A 20,166-nucleotide genomic window follows, 5' to 3' on the forward strand; every position below is an offset into this window, starting at 1 on the left:
ACACCTTGTCAGGGCTCTGCTGGGACCATGGAGCATGGCGCCTACCTGTGACCGCTCCTGCTTGGCCTTCTCAGGGGAGTCGGACTTCTCATGTGGTAGCTCAAGGGTGCATGGAGCAAGTGTTCCAGTGAGCAAGGTGGAAGCTACACGGCTTTTTACGACCCCCTCTTGGAAGAAGCATCACTTCTGTCATGTTCTTGCTCAGAATCAAGGAGGGGCAGGATAAACTCCACTTCCTGATGGGAAGAACACTGAGAAATTTGCAGCCACATGGTATAATCATCTCATACACACAAGGGAGACATTCCGATTCCGTTCTGTTAGAAATTCATTATGTCAACCATAGCTTAATAAATTCGTTTTCTTAGTTTAGCCCTTATTCAGTGTGCAGTATGTCAAAAATATTGTTCTCACTGTTTGGAGTTTTAGACTAATGGCTTGCTGTCTTTTACATTTTTTAAGCCCAATTTTTAAAAATTAGGTGAATTCACATAGGAAACCAGTAATTTTACTAAAGAAGGTCAATTTTAAAAAACAGTGGGAGTTGTGACTCAGCAGGTTAATGACACAGTATTGTCTCTATGAGGGTACAGATTCAGTCCCTGGCTTCACGCAGTGGGTTAAGGATCCAGCCTTGTCATAAGCTGAGGCATAGGCTGCAGATGCAACTTGGATCCAGGGTTGCATACAGCATTGCTAAAAATTGTGGCATAGGCCATAGCTGCAGCTCCAATTCAACCCCTAGCCTAGGAACTTCCATATGCTGCAACTATAGCTGTAAAAAGAAAAAAATAAAATAATAAACTTAAATAAATAATTGCAACAACACTCACTACTCATAATATTATCATTTCATAAAACAAAAGGCATGTTTGCATCAAAATAATAGGAAGGACATACCCTTAGAATAAAGGAACTTCCTTTAAGTTGAATAAAGTGATCTGTATGAAAATGACATTATTTTCCTTTTTTTTCTCATTTCCCTGTAGGCTGGCAGAAACTTTCTTATGAAGCCTTTTTTCTACATATGTGTTTGGGAATCACTTTTCTAGACAAAAAAAATCTCAAGTATGGCATTTATCAAACTTTCTTGGGACACTCAAGATTTTATGTTTAGAATTTCAAATTTGCATTAGCTCCATTAAATGCATAGCTGCATGTGAGAGGTACTAGGGTTTGAGTTAAACCTGCCATGTTAGATTTAAATGAAATTAGCTAGGTTTTATTGATTATTTTAAATGTGCCTAGAATGATACAGTCTCGTGGAGTTTTAGAATAAGATGCTGTAAGGTTTGGTACCTAAAAACAAAAAGAGAGGAAGAAAGAGAAAAGAAAAATGATTTGGTACCTACCAGGGATCAAATTGCAATTTAGTTCTAGAGTCAAGATGGCTGCCCATGAAATACTGACAAAGAATACAAGTCAGAGTTAGGATGAGAATATGTAGAAGTTACTCATGAATACTAAAGTAGTTTAGGGCATCCTTATAAAGAATGTGGAGATGAAGTTCAAGGTACAGGATTTGGGTGGAAGGCAAGAGAGATGAGGTTAAGTGGATGACTGTTCAAAGATAAGAATGACTATGATGCATTTACAGGGTATTGAGGAATTGGGGGATAGGTCAATTTTTAACATGTCTTAGAGAAGAAAGTAAAATGCTCTTTGGTTTGGTTTTTGAGCCATGATGTAATGACTAAACTTTCTACTTTTTTCTTACTCTCAAAGTAATCACATTTTTTCCTTCCTACTCTGAGAAGCAGATGGCTAACTGCTCATGTTAGACCCAAATCATTTATATTCATAATAAGAATAATCAGCCACTAAATAACAACTCAGTGTGGTGGACCAACACCTGAATATTTGGATGACCTTCCCTGAAATACCCAAGTGTACTTCTGACACTTGGGGACTGAGGAGCTCTGGTGTGATGTTTCATCCCTAATGACAAAATAAATCTCAAGTGTCATAAAGTGCCGACATGAATTCACCTGAGTTCACCTCCACTTTGCCAGCAGTATCCATTAGTCCAAGGCCAATCCTGTTGTTTGTTGACTCACTGCTCTGGGCAGGCAGTTTTGGTACCGGCCTCTTGGAGGAAACAAAAGGTCATATTGGAACATCAGAAATGGACTAGAAAATTTTCTCTTTAGGTCTTTACTGGACTTGATCAAGATCCAGTGTGGTTTTTATTTCAGTATCAGCCACCTAAATTTAAACCAACATCGGAGTTCCCATCATGGCTCAGCGGTTAACGAACTTGACTGGCATCCATGAGGACATGGATTCAATCCCTGGCCTCGCTCAGTGGGTTAAGGATCTGGCGTTGCTGTGGGCTGTGCTTTAGGTCGCAAACTTGGCTCGGATCCCGCACTGATGCCAGCAGCTATGGCTCTGATTTGACCCCTAGCCTGGGAATCTCCATATGCCATGGGGTGCGGTCCTAAAAACACACACAAAGGAAAAAAAAACAAAACCAAAACCAAAAAAACCCAACAGCAACAAAGAAACACACTCAAAATTTTCCAAGAGAGAGGCTTGGAGGACGTGTGTAGTGGTTTTCATCTGTATTGATCAGGCCAAGGATGATCTTTGAGTCCCTTTTCAGACCTGTTTCCTGCTGTGCAGAGTTGATCCCCGGGTCTACAAAAGGCCTGCGTAAGCTACAGGAGCCCTTCCTTTCCAGGCCTTTCTGTTGTTTGGATTATCAAAAAATGTGTAGACACCATTCAAAAATTAGCTCCTTGTACTGTTCCTCTAAAATACCCGTTCCTTTTGGATTTTTATGTTTTACCTGTTTGCTTATTTAAAAGGGATATCTCTGAAAAATCCTTTTATTGCTGGCAGTTATGCTTAAATTCAAGATGAATACATTTCTCGTAAGCCTATTTTTCATGGATTTTCTGGAAATAAGACTAAACAAGATAGCACTGTTCTTCCAAACTAGCCCACTTCTTTTTTTCTTGGACTTTTCCTGTGGCTCACATCATAACTACTTGGCCTTGTCTCTGCAGTGGCTCTGGTTCAATCCCTGGCCCAAATAGCCCACTCTGGAATTCATGTTGTGACTCAGCCGTTAATGAACCTGACTAGCATCCATGAGGATCTGGGTTTGATCCCAGGCCTTGCTCAGTGGGTTAAGGATCTGGTGTTGCTATGAGCTGTGGTGTAGCTCGCAGACACAGCTTGGATCCCACATTGCTGTGGCTGTGGTATAGGCCGGCGGCTGTTGCTCCGATTTGACTCCTAGCCTGGGAACCTCCATATGCTGTGGGTGCAGCCCTGGAAAAAAAAAAAAAAAAGGGCAAAATAGCCCACTCTTGTAGTAGCAGAGGCCCTTTGCTGTTTTCTGTTATATTTGTGGCTGTGGTTTCAGGGCAGTTGTGTCTATGTTAATGTGCCTGATATTTCGCTTCTGTCTCTTTTTCTCTCTCTCCCTTGCTGATGTGTGTGTTCTAATTTTTCTCCCAGCCCAGCAACATCATACCCCTTTGTTCTTATGAAGGGCACTTGTGCTTAGCTCCTCCTGCTGTCTCCGTGTCCTCACTGCCACTCTTCTTTAGTCTCCTGTCCTCTGCTGACATCATTACACTGAGATTACCCCTCCAAAGACCACTGGTCCCCTCTTCCAAGACAAGCCCAAGTCTTTCCTGAGTTTCTGGGCTCAGCTAGAGGCAAACTTTTCCTCAAAGGCTCTCACAGACTAAATCTGGCCCTTTTCTTGTTTTTTATCAATAGTTTTATTGGAGCACAGCTCTGCAAATTGGCTTACATATTGTCTCTGGCTGTGTTCATGCTGCGACAGCTGAATTGAGTAGTTGAAGCTGAGCCCATACAGCCTGCCAAGTCTAAAATATTTACTCTCCAGCCCTTTAGAGACAGTTTTCCTATCCTGCTCTAAAGTGTCCTGGTCATCTTACACTTGTCCTTTGATGGCATCAATTCCCTGCTCATAAACCAGCCCAGCAGTGGCTCCCCTTGTCTGTGTAATTCATTTAAAACTTTGGCCTCTTAAATTTAAGGATTTTCTATTCCTTCTTCACCTTAATTGTGCTTCTCCACCTGCCCCAACCCAGCCACTCCACCCATGCTGCTTACTCTGTGACCTTCCACCCTTCGAGCTGTTTCCCACTGCAGACCTTTCCCCGAGCTGTGGTCTATGCCTGAGCGTGAGCAAACGTGCCATTCTGCTCTCTCCTTACTCATATTCTTGGTTTTTGTTTGGAGACTCATCTCAAGCCCTGCTTCCATCATGAACTATTTCCTGATGATCTGCTATATTAATCGTGGCTTTATGGATTTGCATGCATTGCCTGTACCACCCTGTTCTGCCCTGTTTACACGTGGGACAGGGAGGGTTATTGACGTGAACCTCTTCCTCACATGATGAAGACACTGGCCTATGGAGTTCCCTGGTGGCCTAGTGGCTAAGGGTCACTGCTGTGGCGTGGGTTTGATCTCTGGCCCAGGAACTTTCACATGCGGGTACAGCAAAAAAAAAAAAAAAAAAAAAAAAAAAAAAAGACACTGGCCCTGTCAGGTCTGCTGCCTCTTGGATTCCTTCTCTTTATTAGTATTATTGTGACCCGTCCCAAGCCAGAATCCTCAGCATCACCTTCCACTCTTCCTTGCTGTGGATTCAGACCATGAAAAGTACCTCCAACCTTGCCCCTCTTCGAGCCTACCACCCCATCCTTGGTCAGGTGCTTTCATTCCTTTCCTGGGCTACTTCTCGGTAAAACTTCCTCAGCTGGTCCTCTTTCCAGGGCCGGGATTGGGGTGAAGAGAGCGGGGTGCCTGGAGCGCAGATTTAAGGATGCCCTCACTCTCAGAGCCATGCAAGTGCAGAGCTGGCACTTGGGAGTGAGCACTTCCTTAAATTTTGTGCTGGGGCATGTCAGAACTTGGTTGCCTCACCCTGGTCTGGGCCCTCCTTGCCCCCGACTCCCCTCTGTCTTTTGTTCTCTGCAGTCTGTTCTCCACGGGATTGCTAAAAGGATCTTTTCAGGCGTGAATGACGTCCAGTCTAGTTTTGAACCTCCCAGAAGTTAAAGGCCAACTCTTTGGGCTGACTTCCAGCCTCATCTCTCACCCCTCTCGCCCCTGCACCTGGACTCATTCATCCTGAACCACCTAAGCTCACCTTAGTGTGCTGTGCGCTGACAGCCTCCAAACCTTTGAACTTGATCTCCTTCCCTCCCTGGGCTCTTTCCCCTTTTACTTGGAGAATTCTTACTCCTTGTTGAAACCCAGTGTGAGCCACCATTACCTTCTAGGGGAAGGGTTCCAGATTCCCTGGAACTAATTAAGTCTCTCCTTCCTTTTCCCCCTTAAGCATAACATGCTCACCTTAATTTGAGCATATGTTTCATTTAGTGGTAATTAATTTTTGGCATGTTTTTAATCTCCTTAGGAAGCTAAAGGTTCAAAGCCCAGGCTTTCATATTAGAATTGTTTGGAAAGCTTGTTAAAAGTAGTGTTGTTTAAGCCCTCCCTCAAAAGCAGAATCCCTGGGTGTGGTCTGAGCATCGTTGGTCTTTTCCTTAAAGCTCCCAAATAGTCTGATGTGCAGCCATTGTCTGCAACCACTGCCCAAACTATGCGCTGCTGAGAAGGAGGGCCTTGTCCATACCCTATTTGCAGACCTCTCTTCACTCCCCTTTCCTCGTACCCTGCAAGATGCCTGGCTTTATGCCCTCTTGATTCCCAAGACTTGTTTCTTTATTGCTTTGAACCCCAAGTGGGGGCTGTAATTGCCCTTTGGGGGGCCTGCAGAGCCATACATACAAAAATATTTTTTCATGCAAAAATATTTAAATATATCTTTCCCTAGCCAGTGTACACTGGCCACTTGAGGAAAGATTAGAGAAAAGTTTGGACTTTCTTTTCATGACTGTCCTTCCTGAATTTGGCTCACTGAACTCAGTCTTTGAGCCTTCAAAGGCTGTTTAGTCCAGAAACATTTAATTAACAAGTGGTGATGGTGCTTGATACAGCACTACCTGCCTGTGCAAGCAGCTACATCAGTCTCTGCCTGGACCAACAGACTTAAATGTCAGACTTTTCAAATGTAAAAGTCAGAGATGCGCTGTAGGGCGCCTGATATTTACTGTTCTTTCTGCCAAAGGTGAGCTGACTTTTGTTGCAAATGTTCTCCATTGCAAATGAGAAAGGGTTTTGTTTTCTTTGATTTGTACATATGCTTTTGATATTATTACTTTCTTTTTTTGGGGGGGGGGCAGCACCCACAGCATACGGAAGTTCCCAGGCTAGGGGTCAAATCAGAGCTGTAGCTGCAGGCCTGTACCACAGCCACAGCAGTGATAGATTCGAGCCGTGTCTTTGACCTACACCACAGTTCATGGCCACACCAGATCCTTAACCCACTAAGCCAGACCAGGGATTGAACCCGAGTCCTCATGAATACTAGTCGGTTCATTACTGCTGAGCCACAAAGGAAACTCCTGATAGTATTATTATTATTTGTTTTTCTGTAAGTCCATAGATGCATAGATGCATCACGGTCCTTACCTCTGACTACTAAAAACAGTAGTAATTGGAAAAAATGAGGGGTTGGTTTTAGGAGAAGCCTAGTGGTACTTATTTAAATAGTTTCAATTTGCAAAAGAATGTCTTTGAGATTTACAAAATTAGATAACTCTTCCAGAGCTGTTTCAGGTGGCTTCTATTCAGAACTTGAGCCGAAGGAGGCCAAAAGCTGTGGTTTTACTTTATATACCACTCCAGCGTCCCTTCGTTTCTTCCTATTTTCTCTTCCATCACCATTTTGTTTTCCTCTTTTCTTTCTCTCACAGCAATATTTAAATTAGCTGTTGTTTTATATTGAACACAGTGCTTTGTGCTTTAACCCATTTAATCCCTCCTCAATCCTGTGGTGGGGGGAATATTATTATTAGCCCCATTATACAGAGGAAGAGATTGAAGCACAAAGAAAGAAAGTGACTTACTCAGGATCAAACCACTAGTGAATGGTAGAGCAGAAATTCAGATCTAGTTCATGTGTTTCACAGACCTGGGCTCTTAACTATTTGGGGCCTGACCCAAAGTTCAGAGTGGTAAAATAGTAACGGATGAAGGACATTGCATTTGGCTAAAAAGCAGCAACAGCAGAAAGCCACTTCTTCTGCTTCCCGCATCTCAACCCCCCTTGCTTTAATAATGGGCCCACTTTTAGGCAGATTCAGTGGAAGAATCCCATAGAATAAGTACTGAACTTGAGATTTTATGTTATTTCTAATTTAAGCATAGAGTTTGAAACCAGTGGCAATGAGAAATAGCAAGTTGTAGATAAAGGGGAAGATGCTACAGCCTTCTGTGAATTGAGTGGGTGCAGGGGCAGCTGGGGAGATACAGCGCTCTCAAGAATCAGCCTTTTATGGACTGCAGTGGGGTCTGGCCAAGGGATGGCCACACTCATAGCTCTCTATTTTAGGGGTCCAGGAGCAGCAATCACACGGCAGCTGCTGTGCAAGCTTCTGCATCCACGGATGGGTGGGGAGGATGCATTAGAGGTCAGCAAAGGAGAGAGAAAGAAGAGAAAGACTGGTCCAGCTTTACCGGGCTGACCATGGCCCACCATTTGACACAGAGGAAGCTGAAAGACTAGCCCGACAGTTTACAGCCAGTCTTAGGGAGACTGGAACTAGTCCTGGATATCTCGGTATTCATTCCACAGACTTTGCTAATATACATTAAAAAAAAAAAAAATCTTTGAGGAAATGGGGGAAAGTAAAGTTGTGAATGCTGGAATCGATCTTAAGGAGATGCTATTTTAGTAGTGACGTCAGTGATAAGATATTTAGTGGATAATTTTGACTCTTCCAGTGGCTATGCACACCAGATTTCTTTAAGCACAAAAGCATGTCTTCAGGAGTCCTCAGAGGCAAAATAGAAACCCTATTATCTAATTAAGTCCAGACTGGTAATTGATCAGTTAATAGAAAAGTTGGTAAAAGCAGAAAAAAATATACAGTGTAAGTGAAGGGACTTGGACACTGTATTTTAACACATAGGCTTGCTTTCCTTCAACCGTCTTTGGATGCAGGAACACAGACACCCTCTGAGTAGGGAGCTTCGGAATGAAGTAACCCATCGTCTTTCCTGCATCTTCACAGCCATTGACTTTATCTTCATTGTGTGACTTGGATCTTCTGTTTCAATTTCTTTGATATGCCTCCATCTAAGCATGGAATCTTTCATCTTTATGATTTTCTCAGTCTTTTAGAGGTGGATGGCTCACATTTATTTAATACATTTTATTTAATATAATTTTATTTAATATAACTTAATACATTTTAATTGAATATGTAATAATTATCTATTTGATATAAAGATGTTTATTTAATACATTTATTTGATAAATATGCTTTTACAACTCAGCTTCCCCCAGTCTTTCTTAATTTTCATAGGAGTAGCTTCTATTCCTTTCACACTCATATTTCATTATTAATGTGACTGATGTTTAATTGGATACGTAACTAATGACAGCAGAACTCTCATAAGTAGGCTAGGTATAAATACAGCTTAAAGCACTGCTGGTAGAAGAAGAAAGATGGGAAATAATCCCCAGTGCATTTGTGGGTGGATTCGTTAATCCATTGAGTTGGTTAAGTAAGCATTGGGTAAGTGGGTTTTTACTGCAGTTGTAACAAGTCTGTGGGAGAAAACTCCACCTTTGGGAAAATAAATGCACCTTCCTCTTGCATTTTAGATACATAGCTAATAACAGCAGAACTCTCATAAGCAGGTTAGGTATAAACACAGAGAGCCTAAAAAGTAGTGCGCGTAATTTAGGGAATACAGCATTTTTCTCAATCCTGTGACTACAATGGATCATATTATATTATTCTTTTCAACAACTGTCTCCTGAACTGTCATTGTTATTCTTAAAGATTTGTTTTTGTTTCACTTGGACTTCAAATTTTGTTTCAGCCTAAGAAAATCTCCTTGTAAAAGGTGAGCCCGAGCATGGCCTCATGGAGATTACTTATCACTGAATTCAGAACACCACCACAGACTATTTTTATTGAAAATCCATCTGTAAATAAAGGGTGTAATGAATTATAGGGTAATGCATTCGCCATGGATAACTGAAATGCTTAAAACCATTTTTAAAAAAGCTATTGGCTAAAATTATTAGGAGAAAACCCACTGTATTCCATTTCTTAAAATTGTTCTGTTGAGTTTAAGTGGTGCTGGGGGGGAAAAGATGTGCCCCCTTAGGGACTGTCACAAGGAATCAAAAGCAGCTTAGCACAGAGATATAATGGAAACATGGTATTTGTCAGGGGAGATGGAGGCAGGGTGGGCAGGGTATGATGAAATAAAACGGGTCAGTCCCCATGTTAGAAAATCCCTTAATGGGGAAGTGATGTTTGAGGCCTCTTTCTGTCTGAGAGACCTGGACCAAGAGGCTGGCTGACCCAGGATATCCTGAGCCCCAGCTATGGTGGGAGAAGAATGAGTCTCAAGTGGTGTTTATTTCTCAAGCCAAGCTCTTCCTCCTGAAAGGCCCACTGAATTCATTAGATTCATAAAAGGATCTGAAACTCATAGCCTCTAATCACACTGGAGGTCTGCCTCTTGCTGCTCCTAAGAAAGGCAGGTCCTGGGAGAGGCACGGGTTCCTCCTTGCCCTTCGGAGGTCTCCAGCCTCTATTGGGAGATCATGCTTGTTCTCTGTCTTTGGAATTAAACGTTCTGACACCTGCATCTCCTCCCTTCAAGTATGTATTAGACAAATACAAACTCTAAGTTAAAAAATGTATTAGAGAGGTTGTTTTAATGGAAAGCACACCAACCTAAAAAGTGCTTTCAGAGTCTTTTTTAAATTTATAGTTGATTTACAGTGTTGTGCCAATTTCTGCTATCCAGCACAGTGGCCCAGTCGTACATATATATACTTTCTTTTTCTCATAGTATCTTTCATCATGTTCTAGCCCAAGAGATTGGATATTCTAAAGTGCACACAGACCATATGGGAACCTTGTTTAGATGCAGACTCTGAGTCTGTAGGTCCAGAATGGAGTGTTTCTAGCAAGTTCCCCCCAGGGTGCCAGTGTTGTTGGTCAAGGAGTCCTGGCTTCTCTCAGCCTCACTCTGTATAATAAGGGACTTATTCTGGCCATCAGCAGCAGCATGAGGAGTGGAGAGGCGAAAAGGCTGGTCCATTATCATGAGCTTGTCCTGCTCTAAGTTTTCAGGGACATAAGAGCATCACGAAGACGAAATGGACACGTGAAAACAAGGGGCAGGCCTCCAGAGCGTTTGTACTTTTATTCACAGCACGTCTTTGCTAAAATTCAAAGACTTGGCTTTAATTAGATTACGTGAGCAAAACATGTATCTTCTAGTCGTGCTATTTGTCTCAAATAAGCTATCGGGTAGGTTTAATTCTGTCCCTAGCATGCCCAGTGACACATCTAATTACCCAGAGTAACCCAGTGTAGGCACAAGAGATTATTACCTCTGGATCTGAAACATATTTTTAGCCAGGGTAAAAGTGAAAATAACAGCTCAATACTACATTTTTTTTTCTAAACCTGTTTGTTATGGAGAAATGTAATACTAGCTTGAAACTTTTCTTATCCTTTAGAATCCTCTCAGATATTCCCTTCTCAGAGGCCACAGTCAGAATTATTAGCCGCCTGGTGCCCCTCTGCCCCCATTTACACCTCCATTGGAGCCCATGCCTTGCAGTTGGGCTCATTCAGTCATGCATCTCCCTCACTGAACAATGAGCTCCTTAAGCCATCTTGGTGGAATAGGAGAGGAGTTCAGGAACTTGGAGCCCAGGTACCTGACTGCACCATTCTGTTCCCGTCATGTGTCCCCAGGAAGCGTGGAAGGTTCTGGGCCAGATGACCCTCTCTGTCTTGGCCCTGAGTCGTGGGGTTGTTGGGAGGGTTGTGTGAGATAATAGGTGAGAAGTAGTCTTCCATCTCTTCTTTTTTTTTCCTCTCTCTTTTTTTATTATTCAATGAGTTTTATTGCATTTGTCATTGTACAACGATCATCACAACCAAATTTTATAGCATTTCCATCCCAATCCCTCAGTGCATTCCCCCAGCCCCCACCCTGTCTCCTTTGGAAACTATAAGTTTTCAAAGTCTGTGAGTCAGTATTGTTCTGCAAAGAAGTCCATTGTGTCCTTTTTTTAGATTCCACATGTAAGTGATAGCATAGGATGCTGGGGTCTCGCTGTCTGACTGACTTGACTTAGTATGATTGTCTCCCATCTCTGCTGACTTAGTGTAAACATTGGATGAAGGTTTGCTGGATTTTTCCTTCTCCAAAGTCAGGGATCATAACTTAGCCCTGTATTTCTAGCACCTCAGGAAAAGTCACACATAGTGGATACTCAGTAAATTTTTTAAATGGAACTTAATAGCCACTCTTTTAAGGAGATTGGGGGATTTATTTTAGACATAAAAATAATGGAGAAATAATTGTTTGGTTTCCCCCTATTAGCTGATGGTAAATGCTTTTCTGAAATATATGGATGTATTTTGAAGAAATTATTAAAATTCTCATTGAGATTTATTCCTGGTTTGCTTAGTTTAGAAATGCTAAACATGATAAGAGACAAGATAAACACTGCACAGGAAAAACAAACAAAAAACCTGTATTTAACAGACAATTCCTATTGGATATCCATTTTTACATATTTATATAATAAACTTACTGGAAGAGTTAGAAAACGTTTTGGGTTTTTTTTTTATTATTATTATTTTTTTTTAGGGCCGAACCTGCAGCATATGGAGGTTCCCAGGCTAGGGGTTGAATCAGAGCTGTAGCTGCCGGCCTGTGCCACAGTCAGAGCAACTCGGGATCTGAGCTGCGTCTGTGACCTACACCATAGCTCACGGAAACACTGGATCCTTAACCCACTGAGCAAGGCCAGGGATCAAACCCACAATCTCATGGTTCCTAGTCGGCTTCATTTCCACTGCGCCATGATGGGAACTCCCAGAAAACATTTTGATAATAGTTACCTATGAGAAGAGGATCAAGGGTGGAAGGGAAGACTTTTTCATTCGGTACATTTGTGTGGTTTGAATTATTGGTCATGGAGGCATATTTGGTTTTTGTTTTGTTTTGTTTTTTTAAATAAGTATAGATACATAAATAAGGATTTCTGGGGGAATTAAATGATGAGCCATTTTATTTTACTTTTGTATTAAAACCCCTAATAAGTACTACTTTGAGTTTTATTTTCAAGTGGCTTAAGTATAAGGTGCTAATAATCGATGGGGACTTTGTGCCCCTTGTCAAGTCACTAAGCCATCCTCATCACAGGAGTCCAGGACAGGCTCATCTCTCAGGCTTATTGCCTGTGAAGTTTAAGAGGCTCCCAGGGTGAGGCTGTGTCCTCATGCTGCTGCTGGGTGGGGGGAATCTAACATCCAGTCTGAGCCCTTCAAGTGCTAGAATCATCCCTCTCTGAAGCTCTGATCTGGCTTAGGGAAGATGCAGCTGAAGGTGACTGACTGGAAGATGAGGATGACAGAGTATGGAGACCTGCCCAGTAGGAGCATCCTTCCTCCTGCACCAGGAAAAGCAAGGGAGTTACAACTCCTCCTTTGGTGCGTAGCGCAGGAGCCTCCATTTTTTTAGCTTTGTAGGGTCACACTCTTGGCATATGGAGGTTCCCAGGCTAGGGGTCAAATCAGAGCTATATCTGCCAGCCTATGCCATAGCCACAGTAACGTGGGATCCAAGCTACATGGCCCATCTCATGGATTCTAGTCGGATTCTTAACCCCCGGAGTCACCGTGGGAACTCTGAGTAGTCTGCTCTTTTTAACAAGAGATGAGATTTTCATTTTTGCTCTGGCACCCTCCAGCTGTTTTTTTTTTTTTTTTTTTTTTTTTTTTTTTAGCATTAACTCCCTTACCCCCCACACCCAGATCAGGAATGTACCCATTCAGAATGTCTGAGAAGGCGAACTGCCTCCCTTATCACTTGCTCCGGTGGGACAGACCAGCATTTCCCCCAGCTCCGGTCTATCATTTTCTGCCATCCCAGACTTCACTCTCATTTTCTGAGGGTGGTGTCCAGGGAGAGGGCACCTCAGGGAGCTTTGAGGTACTGCTTTCAAGTTTAGGTAATACCACCGTACAAGAGCCTGGACAACCTGAGGTATTTTCACAAGAAGGGCAGCCAGACCGGTGCAAGGAATCATAACTTCATTGTACAAAGAGCTGCTGATGGACTGGGATGTAGTCGCCACCCACTTTCCTACGGTCAAATTGTTAGCTTCCCAGGACTTCAGCTTTCCACCAAGGAATCGGGCTCCCATGGTATTAACCTCAGACCCCTCTGAGGATATTGAGAGGATTAAATAAGTTCATTCATGCAAACATTTAGAAACAGGTAAGGGTTCCACAAATGCTAGTGACCATTTTTTTTCCTAGGGCTGGAGCTATAAGAAAGAGCCCCCTTTGGAGTTCCCTAGTGGCTCAGCGGATTAAGAATCTGGTGTTGTCACTGCTGTGGCTCAGGTCGCTGCTGTGGTGCAGGTTCAATCCCTGGCCAGGAACTTCTGCATGCCACGAGCACGGCCGAAGGAGGAAAAAAAAATGGAGGGAAGGAAGGATTCGCCAGTCTTTAGACTGAAGCAGCCACAGGCCATTCCTGATCAGTGGAGCTCACTTTCTGATTTGTAGACATTTATAAGGACAGGCATTATCATAAAGCAGCTTAGCTACTGATTATTCTTCTGAGAGGCATGAGTGGCAAACTTGAGCCTCTAAGGTTTTAAATAAGAAATATGCTACATATGCATTTCCCTGGGTGAATCTGTCTGCTTTGGGAATTCCTTTACTTTGCCCTGTTACATTCTTTAAATTATCTTCTGGACATGCTTTGGGCCTCATGATGTGAGTAATATCTTTATTGAGGAGGAGGATCTGTATATGGTCGCACCACAGTACAGAGGAAAATATGCCATCCCCACCCAGGCAAAGGGTGACCACCCACCTCTTTGCAGTCCCCCAGTCTAAATAGAAAAAGCTTCTGTTGTGTCTCATTGTAGAGTTGCTCCATCATTTGCCATTCACCATAGCATCTGTACGCAGCTCTCTGCAAAGCAGCATCTACATGTCACTGATGTGGCATCACCAGATTTTGCCAAATGGGTCTCATACTGATTCATTAACTGTGTGTTAAGCAAATGAATTTGGGTGAATGTTTAAGTAGGATATTACCCAGCTAATCTAAAGAAATGTTTTCTCAGCTTGCAACTTAAATGCCACCGAGGGTCTCAAACATGCCTTTGAGAAGGGAACTAGTCAAATGGTACTTTGGTGAAAGCAAAGGAAAAATCAAAAATAGATAAAAGATGTGGGTAGCTTTTTATTTATTTCTTTTTGTGTTTTTGTCCTTTTTAGGGCTGTACCCACAGCATAGGGAGGTTCCCAGGCTAGCGGTCTAATCGGAGCTACAGCTGCCAGACTATGCCAGAGCCACAGCCCCGCCAGATCCAAGCTGTGTCTGCGGCCTACACCACAGCTCAGGGCAATACCAGATTCTTAACCCACTGATCAAGGCCAGGGGGTGAACCTGCAACCTCATGGTTCCTAGTCAGATTCGTTTCCACTGCACCACGGCAGGAACTCCCGTGGGTAGCTTTTTAAAGCCAAACGTTCATTTATTAATTATGCAGTTTTCCCTAGGTTTTGCACACCCTTTTAGAAACCTCCCTGAAGTAACATTTGTGATACCTAATATTTCATCCTGCAAAAGACTTTGAACAAAGCTTATGGGAGCTTAGTTTCTGAGAAGAAGCAAGTGAATTAGAACACTCAGTAACATATACACACTACTGTATGTGGAATGGATAATTAACAGGGACCTACTGTGGAGCACGGGGACATTTACTCAGTATTCTGTAATAATCTATATAGGGAAAAAATTGCTATATGTGTATGTATAACTGATTCACTTTGCTGCACACCTGAAGCTAATACAACATTGTAAGACAACTGTACTCAATAAAATTAAAACACACCACAACACACACACACCTCAACTGTATACTGTGATGCCAAGAGGGACATGTATCTAACTCTTGATTTTCCATTTGTTTCTCTTATGAAAGCAAAGCCAACCACGATGAGTTTGACAGTTCCCAAAGTATTAACCATAATTTTTTTCTTCCTAAGGCTCTTTAAGCTCTTTTTTTTTTTTTTTTTTTTTTTCCCTGCTTTTTACGGCCCCACGGCATATGGAGGTTCCCAGGCTAGGGGTCCAACTACAGTCACAGCAACACCAGATCTGAGCCGCATCTGTGACCTACACCACAGCTCATGGCAACGCTGGATCCTTAACGCACTGAGCAAGGTCAGGGATCAAACCCACAACCTCATGGTTCCTAGTCGGATTCGTTTCTACTAAGCCACGACGGGAACTCCAGGCTCCTTAAGCTCTTAATCCCAAGAAAAAGTTTTCTCTTCTGCACAGTATTTGAGACCAATTTAAGATTAACTCTTGAAATATTACTCTGGTTTCCCTTTCTTCCCAAGGAAGGGCAGGGCTTTCAGGAGGAACCAGAGAGAACCCATGGAATCCTCCAGAGGGTGCCCAAGAGTCTGGACCTCGCCCTGGTCATGTGCTATGGCAAGATTTGAAGCAAGCTGGGGCATCCACTTTGACCTGGGGGCCCCTGACTCAGGCTCCCATCCTGATCTTGTGGTGTTAAGCTGAGCATTCAGAACAAAGGGGACACAGCCCTGAGTCACACTGTGGAATTGTTCTGTATGGAGCCTCCTTGTGGCTGCCCACAAGGTATCCATCCCCAAAAAGCTGGTGAGAACTTGACTGTTTCCTCTTTTGCCCTTGCCATCAACCGTGGCAGCCAAAGGGAGCCCACAGAGCTTGCTTTCCAACTTGAAAACTGATCTAAGTGTCCCGAAGGATCTATTTTTAAAGGAACTTTTTCTAAGGATCAAGAGTTGCTGTGAGCTGTGGTATAGGTTGCAGACTCGGCTCAGATCTGTCATTGCTGTAGCTGAGGTACAGGCCAGCAGCTGTAGCTCTGATTCGACCCCTAGCCTGGGAACCTCCATATGCCACAGGTATGGCCCTAAAAAGCCAAAAAAAAAAAAAAAAGGAAGTTTTTCCCTGAAAAATTTTGGAATGTGCTTTGTCTCTTGTTGATCTGCTGTGACCTGTGCCGTTTACTCCGCCTCTCTGATGTGTTTCTCTGTTTTCTGTGTTGCAGGCAGCATAGTGTACCTCGGGATGATGGTGGGGGCCTTCTTCTGGGGAGGACTGGCGGACAAAGTGGGAAGGAAGCAGTCTCTTCTGATTTGCATGTCTATCAACGGATTCTTTGCCTTCCTTTCTTCATTTGTCCAAGGTTATGGCTTCTTTCTCTTCTGTCGCTTGCTTTCTGGATTCGGGTAAGGTTTTTCCCTTTGGTATTTTAGAGTAATGTGTTTATTCTCCATAAAAACATAATGTGCATGTTTTCTCCTCTAGAGGCCCTCATTACCAAGAAATTATCCTGTAACGCATCCCTTTGCCCACCTTCATGTCAGCCTTGGGAGCCACAATGCTGGTTCTTAGAAATATAATTATCATCCTTTAAATCCAGAAGAAAAGACAGCACACAATGGTGTTCCCATGGCTGGTTCTTTTAGTGTTTTATGTCTAGGAAATGGGCATTGTTTTAAACAGAATACTGTTTCCATGGCAGTGCACATTCATAAATGTCTGGTTTTTTTCTTCTGAAAATGTAAGCAAAAAGTAGCTCTGGTCCTACCTTTTATGACCTAATTAAAGCTTCACACCATCCAAGCATGCTCTTAAATCCAGAATGAGAATGTCTCAAGTAAATGTTTTATTGATCTATGTTAACAGCATATTTAGGGAGGAAGGCTGCTTCTTGAGATGCAATAGGTTCTTTTTGTAAGTTCCTGAGTCCTGTTGAATTAACAGGTGTTGTGCTGTTAGCCAAGTGAATGCCCATAGTATAGCCAGTGGGGCAGTCATTTTTTATGAACTTGAAGCACTTATTACTAGACTAGGCGAATCAGCTTGTAAAACCCAACAGCTCAATTAGGACAGTCCACGAAACTCTGCTTTGATACGAAAAAAAAAAAGTGAAAATGTGAAATTTCTGATTCATGCTTGAAAACTTTGTTTTCATTGGAGTCTTTGTTTCTGAGGGATCTAGCATAAGATGAATCTATAGGAATAATAGAAAATAAAATTAAAATGAGGGAAGAAAGGACAAGAGGCTGGGCTGGGTTATGAGCATGAGAACTAGATCAGTTGTGGTGGCTCATGATAGTGGTACCCACACAGCAAATTTTACCACAAGCAAAAGTCAGAAAACTGCAACCCATCTCTCTTAATTACATAGAGTAGCACTTTAAAATCAGAGCTAAGCTTAATGGGAACATAAGGCATCAGAGAAAAAGATAGTAGAAGTGGGTCATTTCTGGTACAAAGATTTTCTCATGCAGACTGAGAGGTCACTTTTGAAATTCATTCAAAATATTTTTACTTTTTTATGTCATTTTCTGCCACAAGATTTGTGCGTGTACGGAGATTCATGGATTAGCCACAGCTTTTTCTAATATTCTTTTTTTATCTTCTTAGAGCCTCTCCTGTGTTACCTTGTGCACACAGTGGGCACTTTGCAAATATGCAGCTAAGTTGCACAAATCTCAGGCGTTTCCCTTAGAAAAAAGACCATTCCAGTAAACCAAGAGGGTTGGAAAGTTTGGGAAAGTGTGAAAATATTTTTCTCCTGGAGAAAAATGATCAGAATCAGTGATTTGCTTTGTAATGATGGGGAAAGAGGGCTTTTCCTCAGCAGAGGGGATCCTTGGTGCTCAGGGCTCTGTGGGAGACTAGTTACATATATATGTCATCCTTGGGGAGGTAATTTGGGTCATGGATTCAGGGGGCCTCTCTAGACCTAATGCTGAGTGACTTGAGATACCGGAGGAAGAAGAGGAGTTGTTTGGCGCTCTTTGTTAAAGGACCTTCTCGGGGTCCATAGGATAAGGTATTCTCGCCACGCCGAAAACTTCCTTCTGCTTTCTTTTACCTACATCATATCACTAGCCTGTCAGGAAAAAGCTAATAGCCTGAGGTCTGAACTTTCCGGGCCTTTCCATGTGCAGTCGTATCCAGGAAGTGTCAGTGAGAGCCACAGACTCAAAAGTACCCGGCTATGGTCTCATTATTATGGCAATTTTAATTGCCTGTCTGGATGATGACATGGTCAACCCAGTTGACTGCAGGGAAAAGGGCCATTCTGGTGGCTGCAGAATACTCCAACCTGAGGGACTGTCCAGAAGCTAATTCAAAGGCCCTACAGAGACAGAAACTGCTTGGGTATATTCCCAACATCATCCTTTTTGCTATGGCAAACAAATCATCGTTCAGCCAGCAGCTCAGGGCTGCACACCTCTACATAATAACATAATTTACCTGGCCAAGCGCAGACTGTCTGTTGCCAACTCAGGCTGTGTAACTTGTGGTAACAGAGACTCAAGCACTGTGCCTCTGCCAGGTTGCCGTAGGATGGGGAGTTCAGAAACCCAAGTCCTCCTTGACTTTTACTTCATTGCCCTTTACTGTGAAGCCTTGGGAAAGTCCTTTGGACTCTCCAGCCTACTTCTTCTTTTGTCAGAGAGAGACGCTAGTACTTTACATTCCTCCCTTGGAGTGGGAAGATCAAGTGAGATAATGCGGTAGAGTACACAGAAGTACACAGGAGTACACAGAAATGAGGGATACTGTGTAGAAACACCCCCACCCCCACCTTGGCTGCCCCCATTCTCTCTCGGTTCTCCCTTCCATTCATTCAGCTAAGCTGTCCTGTGCTCACGGCCTCGCCATGACCACAGAGGGCAAAGGAAAAAGAGGCCTCTTTCTCATTTTGAAATTTCAAGTCTCACCCAAGAGGGAAACAGAAAAGACAAATCGTAGGCAGAGACGTGGGAGAAAACAAGTGAGTGCAATGGAGCATCCCTGATCCCAAGACTAGACTGAGATGTCCTAGGCTGGGGGGTGGGCTGGGGAGAATGAGTGATGTCAGCTTCCTCACCTGGGCCTAGGTGGCAAAACACCCAGCATCTGAAGGCACCTGAGAAATGCAGTTGTGAAGGAAAACATGATCGGTCTTCCTTAGCTGAGTTTCTGGGCCATGTTACCTACTTGGTATTGTTTTGTTTTGTTTGGAGCTGCCATTGTTTATTTTTTTATTGTTTTTTTTAATTTTTTGTTTTATTTTTGTCTTTTTAGAGCTGCACCTGTGGCATATGGACGTTCACAAGCTAGCGTTTGAATTGGAGCTGTAGCTTCCAGCCTACCCCCAGCCACAGCAACATGGGATCTGAGCTGTGTCTGAGACCTACGCCACAGCCACAGCAATGCCAGAACCCTAACCCTCTGAGTGAGGCCAGGGATCAAACCCGAGTCCTCATCAATACTAGTTGGATTCATTACCTCTGAGCCACAAGGGGAACTCCATGTAGTAACATGTAGAGAGCTACCCTGAAGGCAGAGGGGTTTTCTCAGCAGCTGCAGTGTCCCTCTGCACACCCTGTCTCTGAATCTCTGGAAGGTCTCAGCCAAGTCTCTGTTTTCTCCAATTCCATTCCAATGCAACTAAAAAACAACAAAAAGCAAAAAGCAAACCCCCTTTTGCACCTGCTCTCTCTCTCTCTCTGAATCCATGGAAGACATTTCATGGCGACAGATGAGCCCTGGCCCCCAGATGCTTCCGGTCTGGTGGTAGAGGGAAGGTAGACAGCTCTCCCATCCTCCACCTGTAAGAACCAGTCAGTGCCTGGGGTGGCCACAGGGGCATTCACAGAAAGAGGACCCATGACACAATTGCCAACAAGAAAGCAATTTCCACTTGAAGGCTCTTCTTGTTTTAAAGGCATGTCATGTTTAAACTCTTTTCATGCCATTGCCAATGAACTCAGTACATAAGCAGCTGAAGTTTTGACATAGGCCCTTTTTATTTAAATAGTCTTTAATAAAACTTAAGCCAAAGAATTAAGACTTTGATCCTGGAGACTTAAATAAGAGATCTTGTTATTTCTACTTACTAGGCAGCTCCCTTCATCCATATCTGATCTGGTTTTTAAATTGAGGAAAACTGGATGATCAAGGGCATTC

At 43.0% G+C, this 20,166-nt stretch overlaps 1 protein-coding gene across 7 annotated transcripts in view; it reads left to right on the forward strand.

Annotated features, from left to right (window-relative positions):
• SV2C (synaptic vesicle glycoprotein 2C) overlaps positions 1 to 20,166 on the forward strand; it is a 239,131-nt gene that overhangs the window by 102,191 nt on the left and 116,774 nt on the right. For all 7 annotated transcript variants that reach the window (XM_021084456.1, XM_021084455.1, XM_021084457.1 and 4 more), the window contains one exon: positions 16,241 to 16,421. In XM_021084456.1, the coding sequence (XP_020940115.1) occupies positions 16,241 to 16,421 (181 nt within the window). The remainder of the gene's footprint in view (positions 1 to 16,240; positions 16,422 to 20,166) is intronic.

Source organism: Sus scrofa, chromosome 2 (assembly GCF_000003025.6).
Source record: "Sus scrofa isolate TJ Tabasco breed Duroc chromosome 2, Sscrofa11.1, whole genome shotgun sequence".
In the NCBI taxonomy this organism is placed as follows: domain Eukaryota; kingdom Metazoa; phylum Chordata; class Mammalia; order Artiodactyla; family Suidae; genus Sus; species Sus scrofa.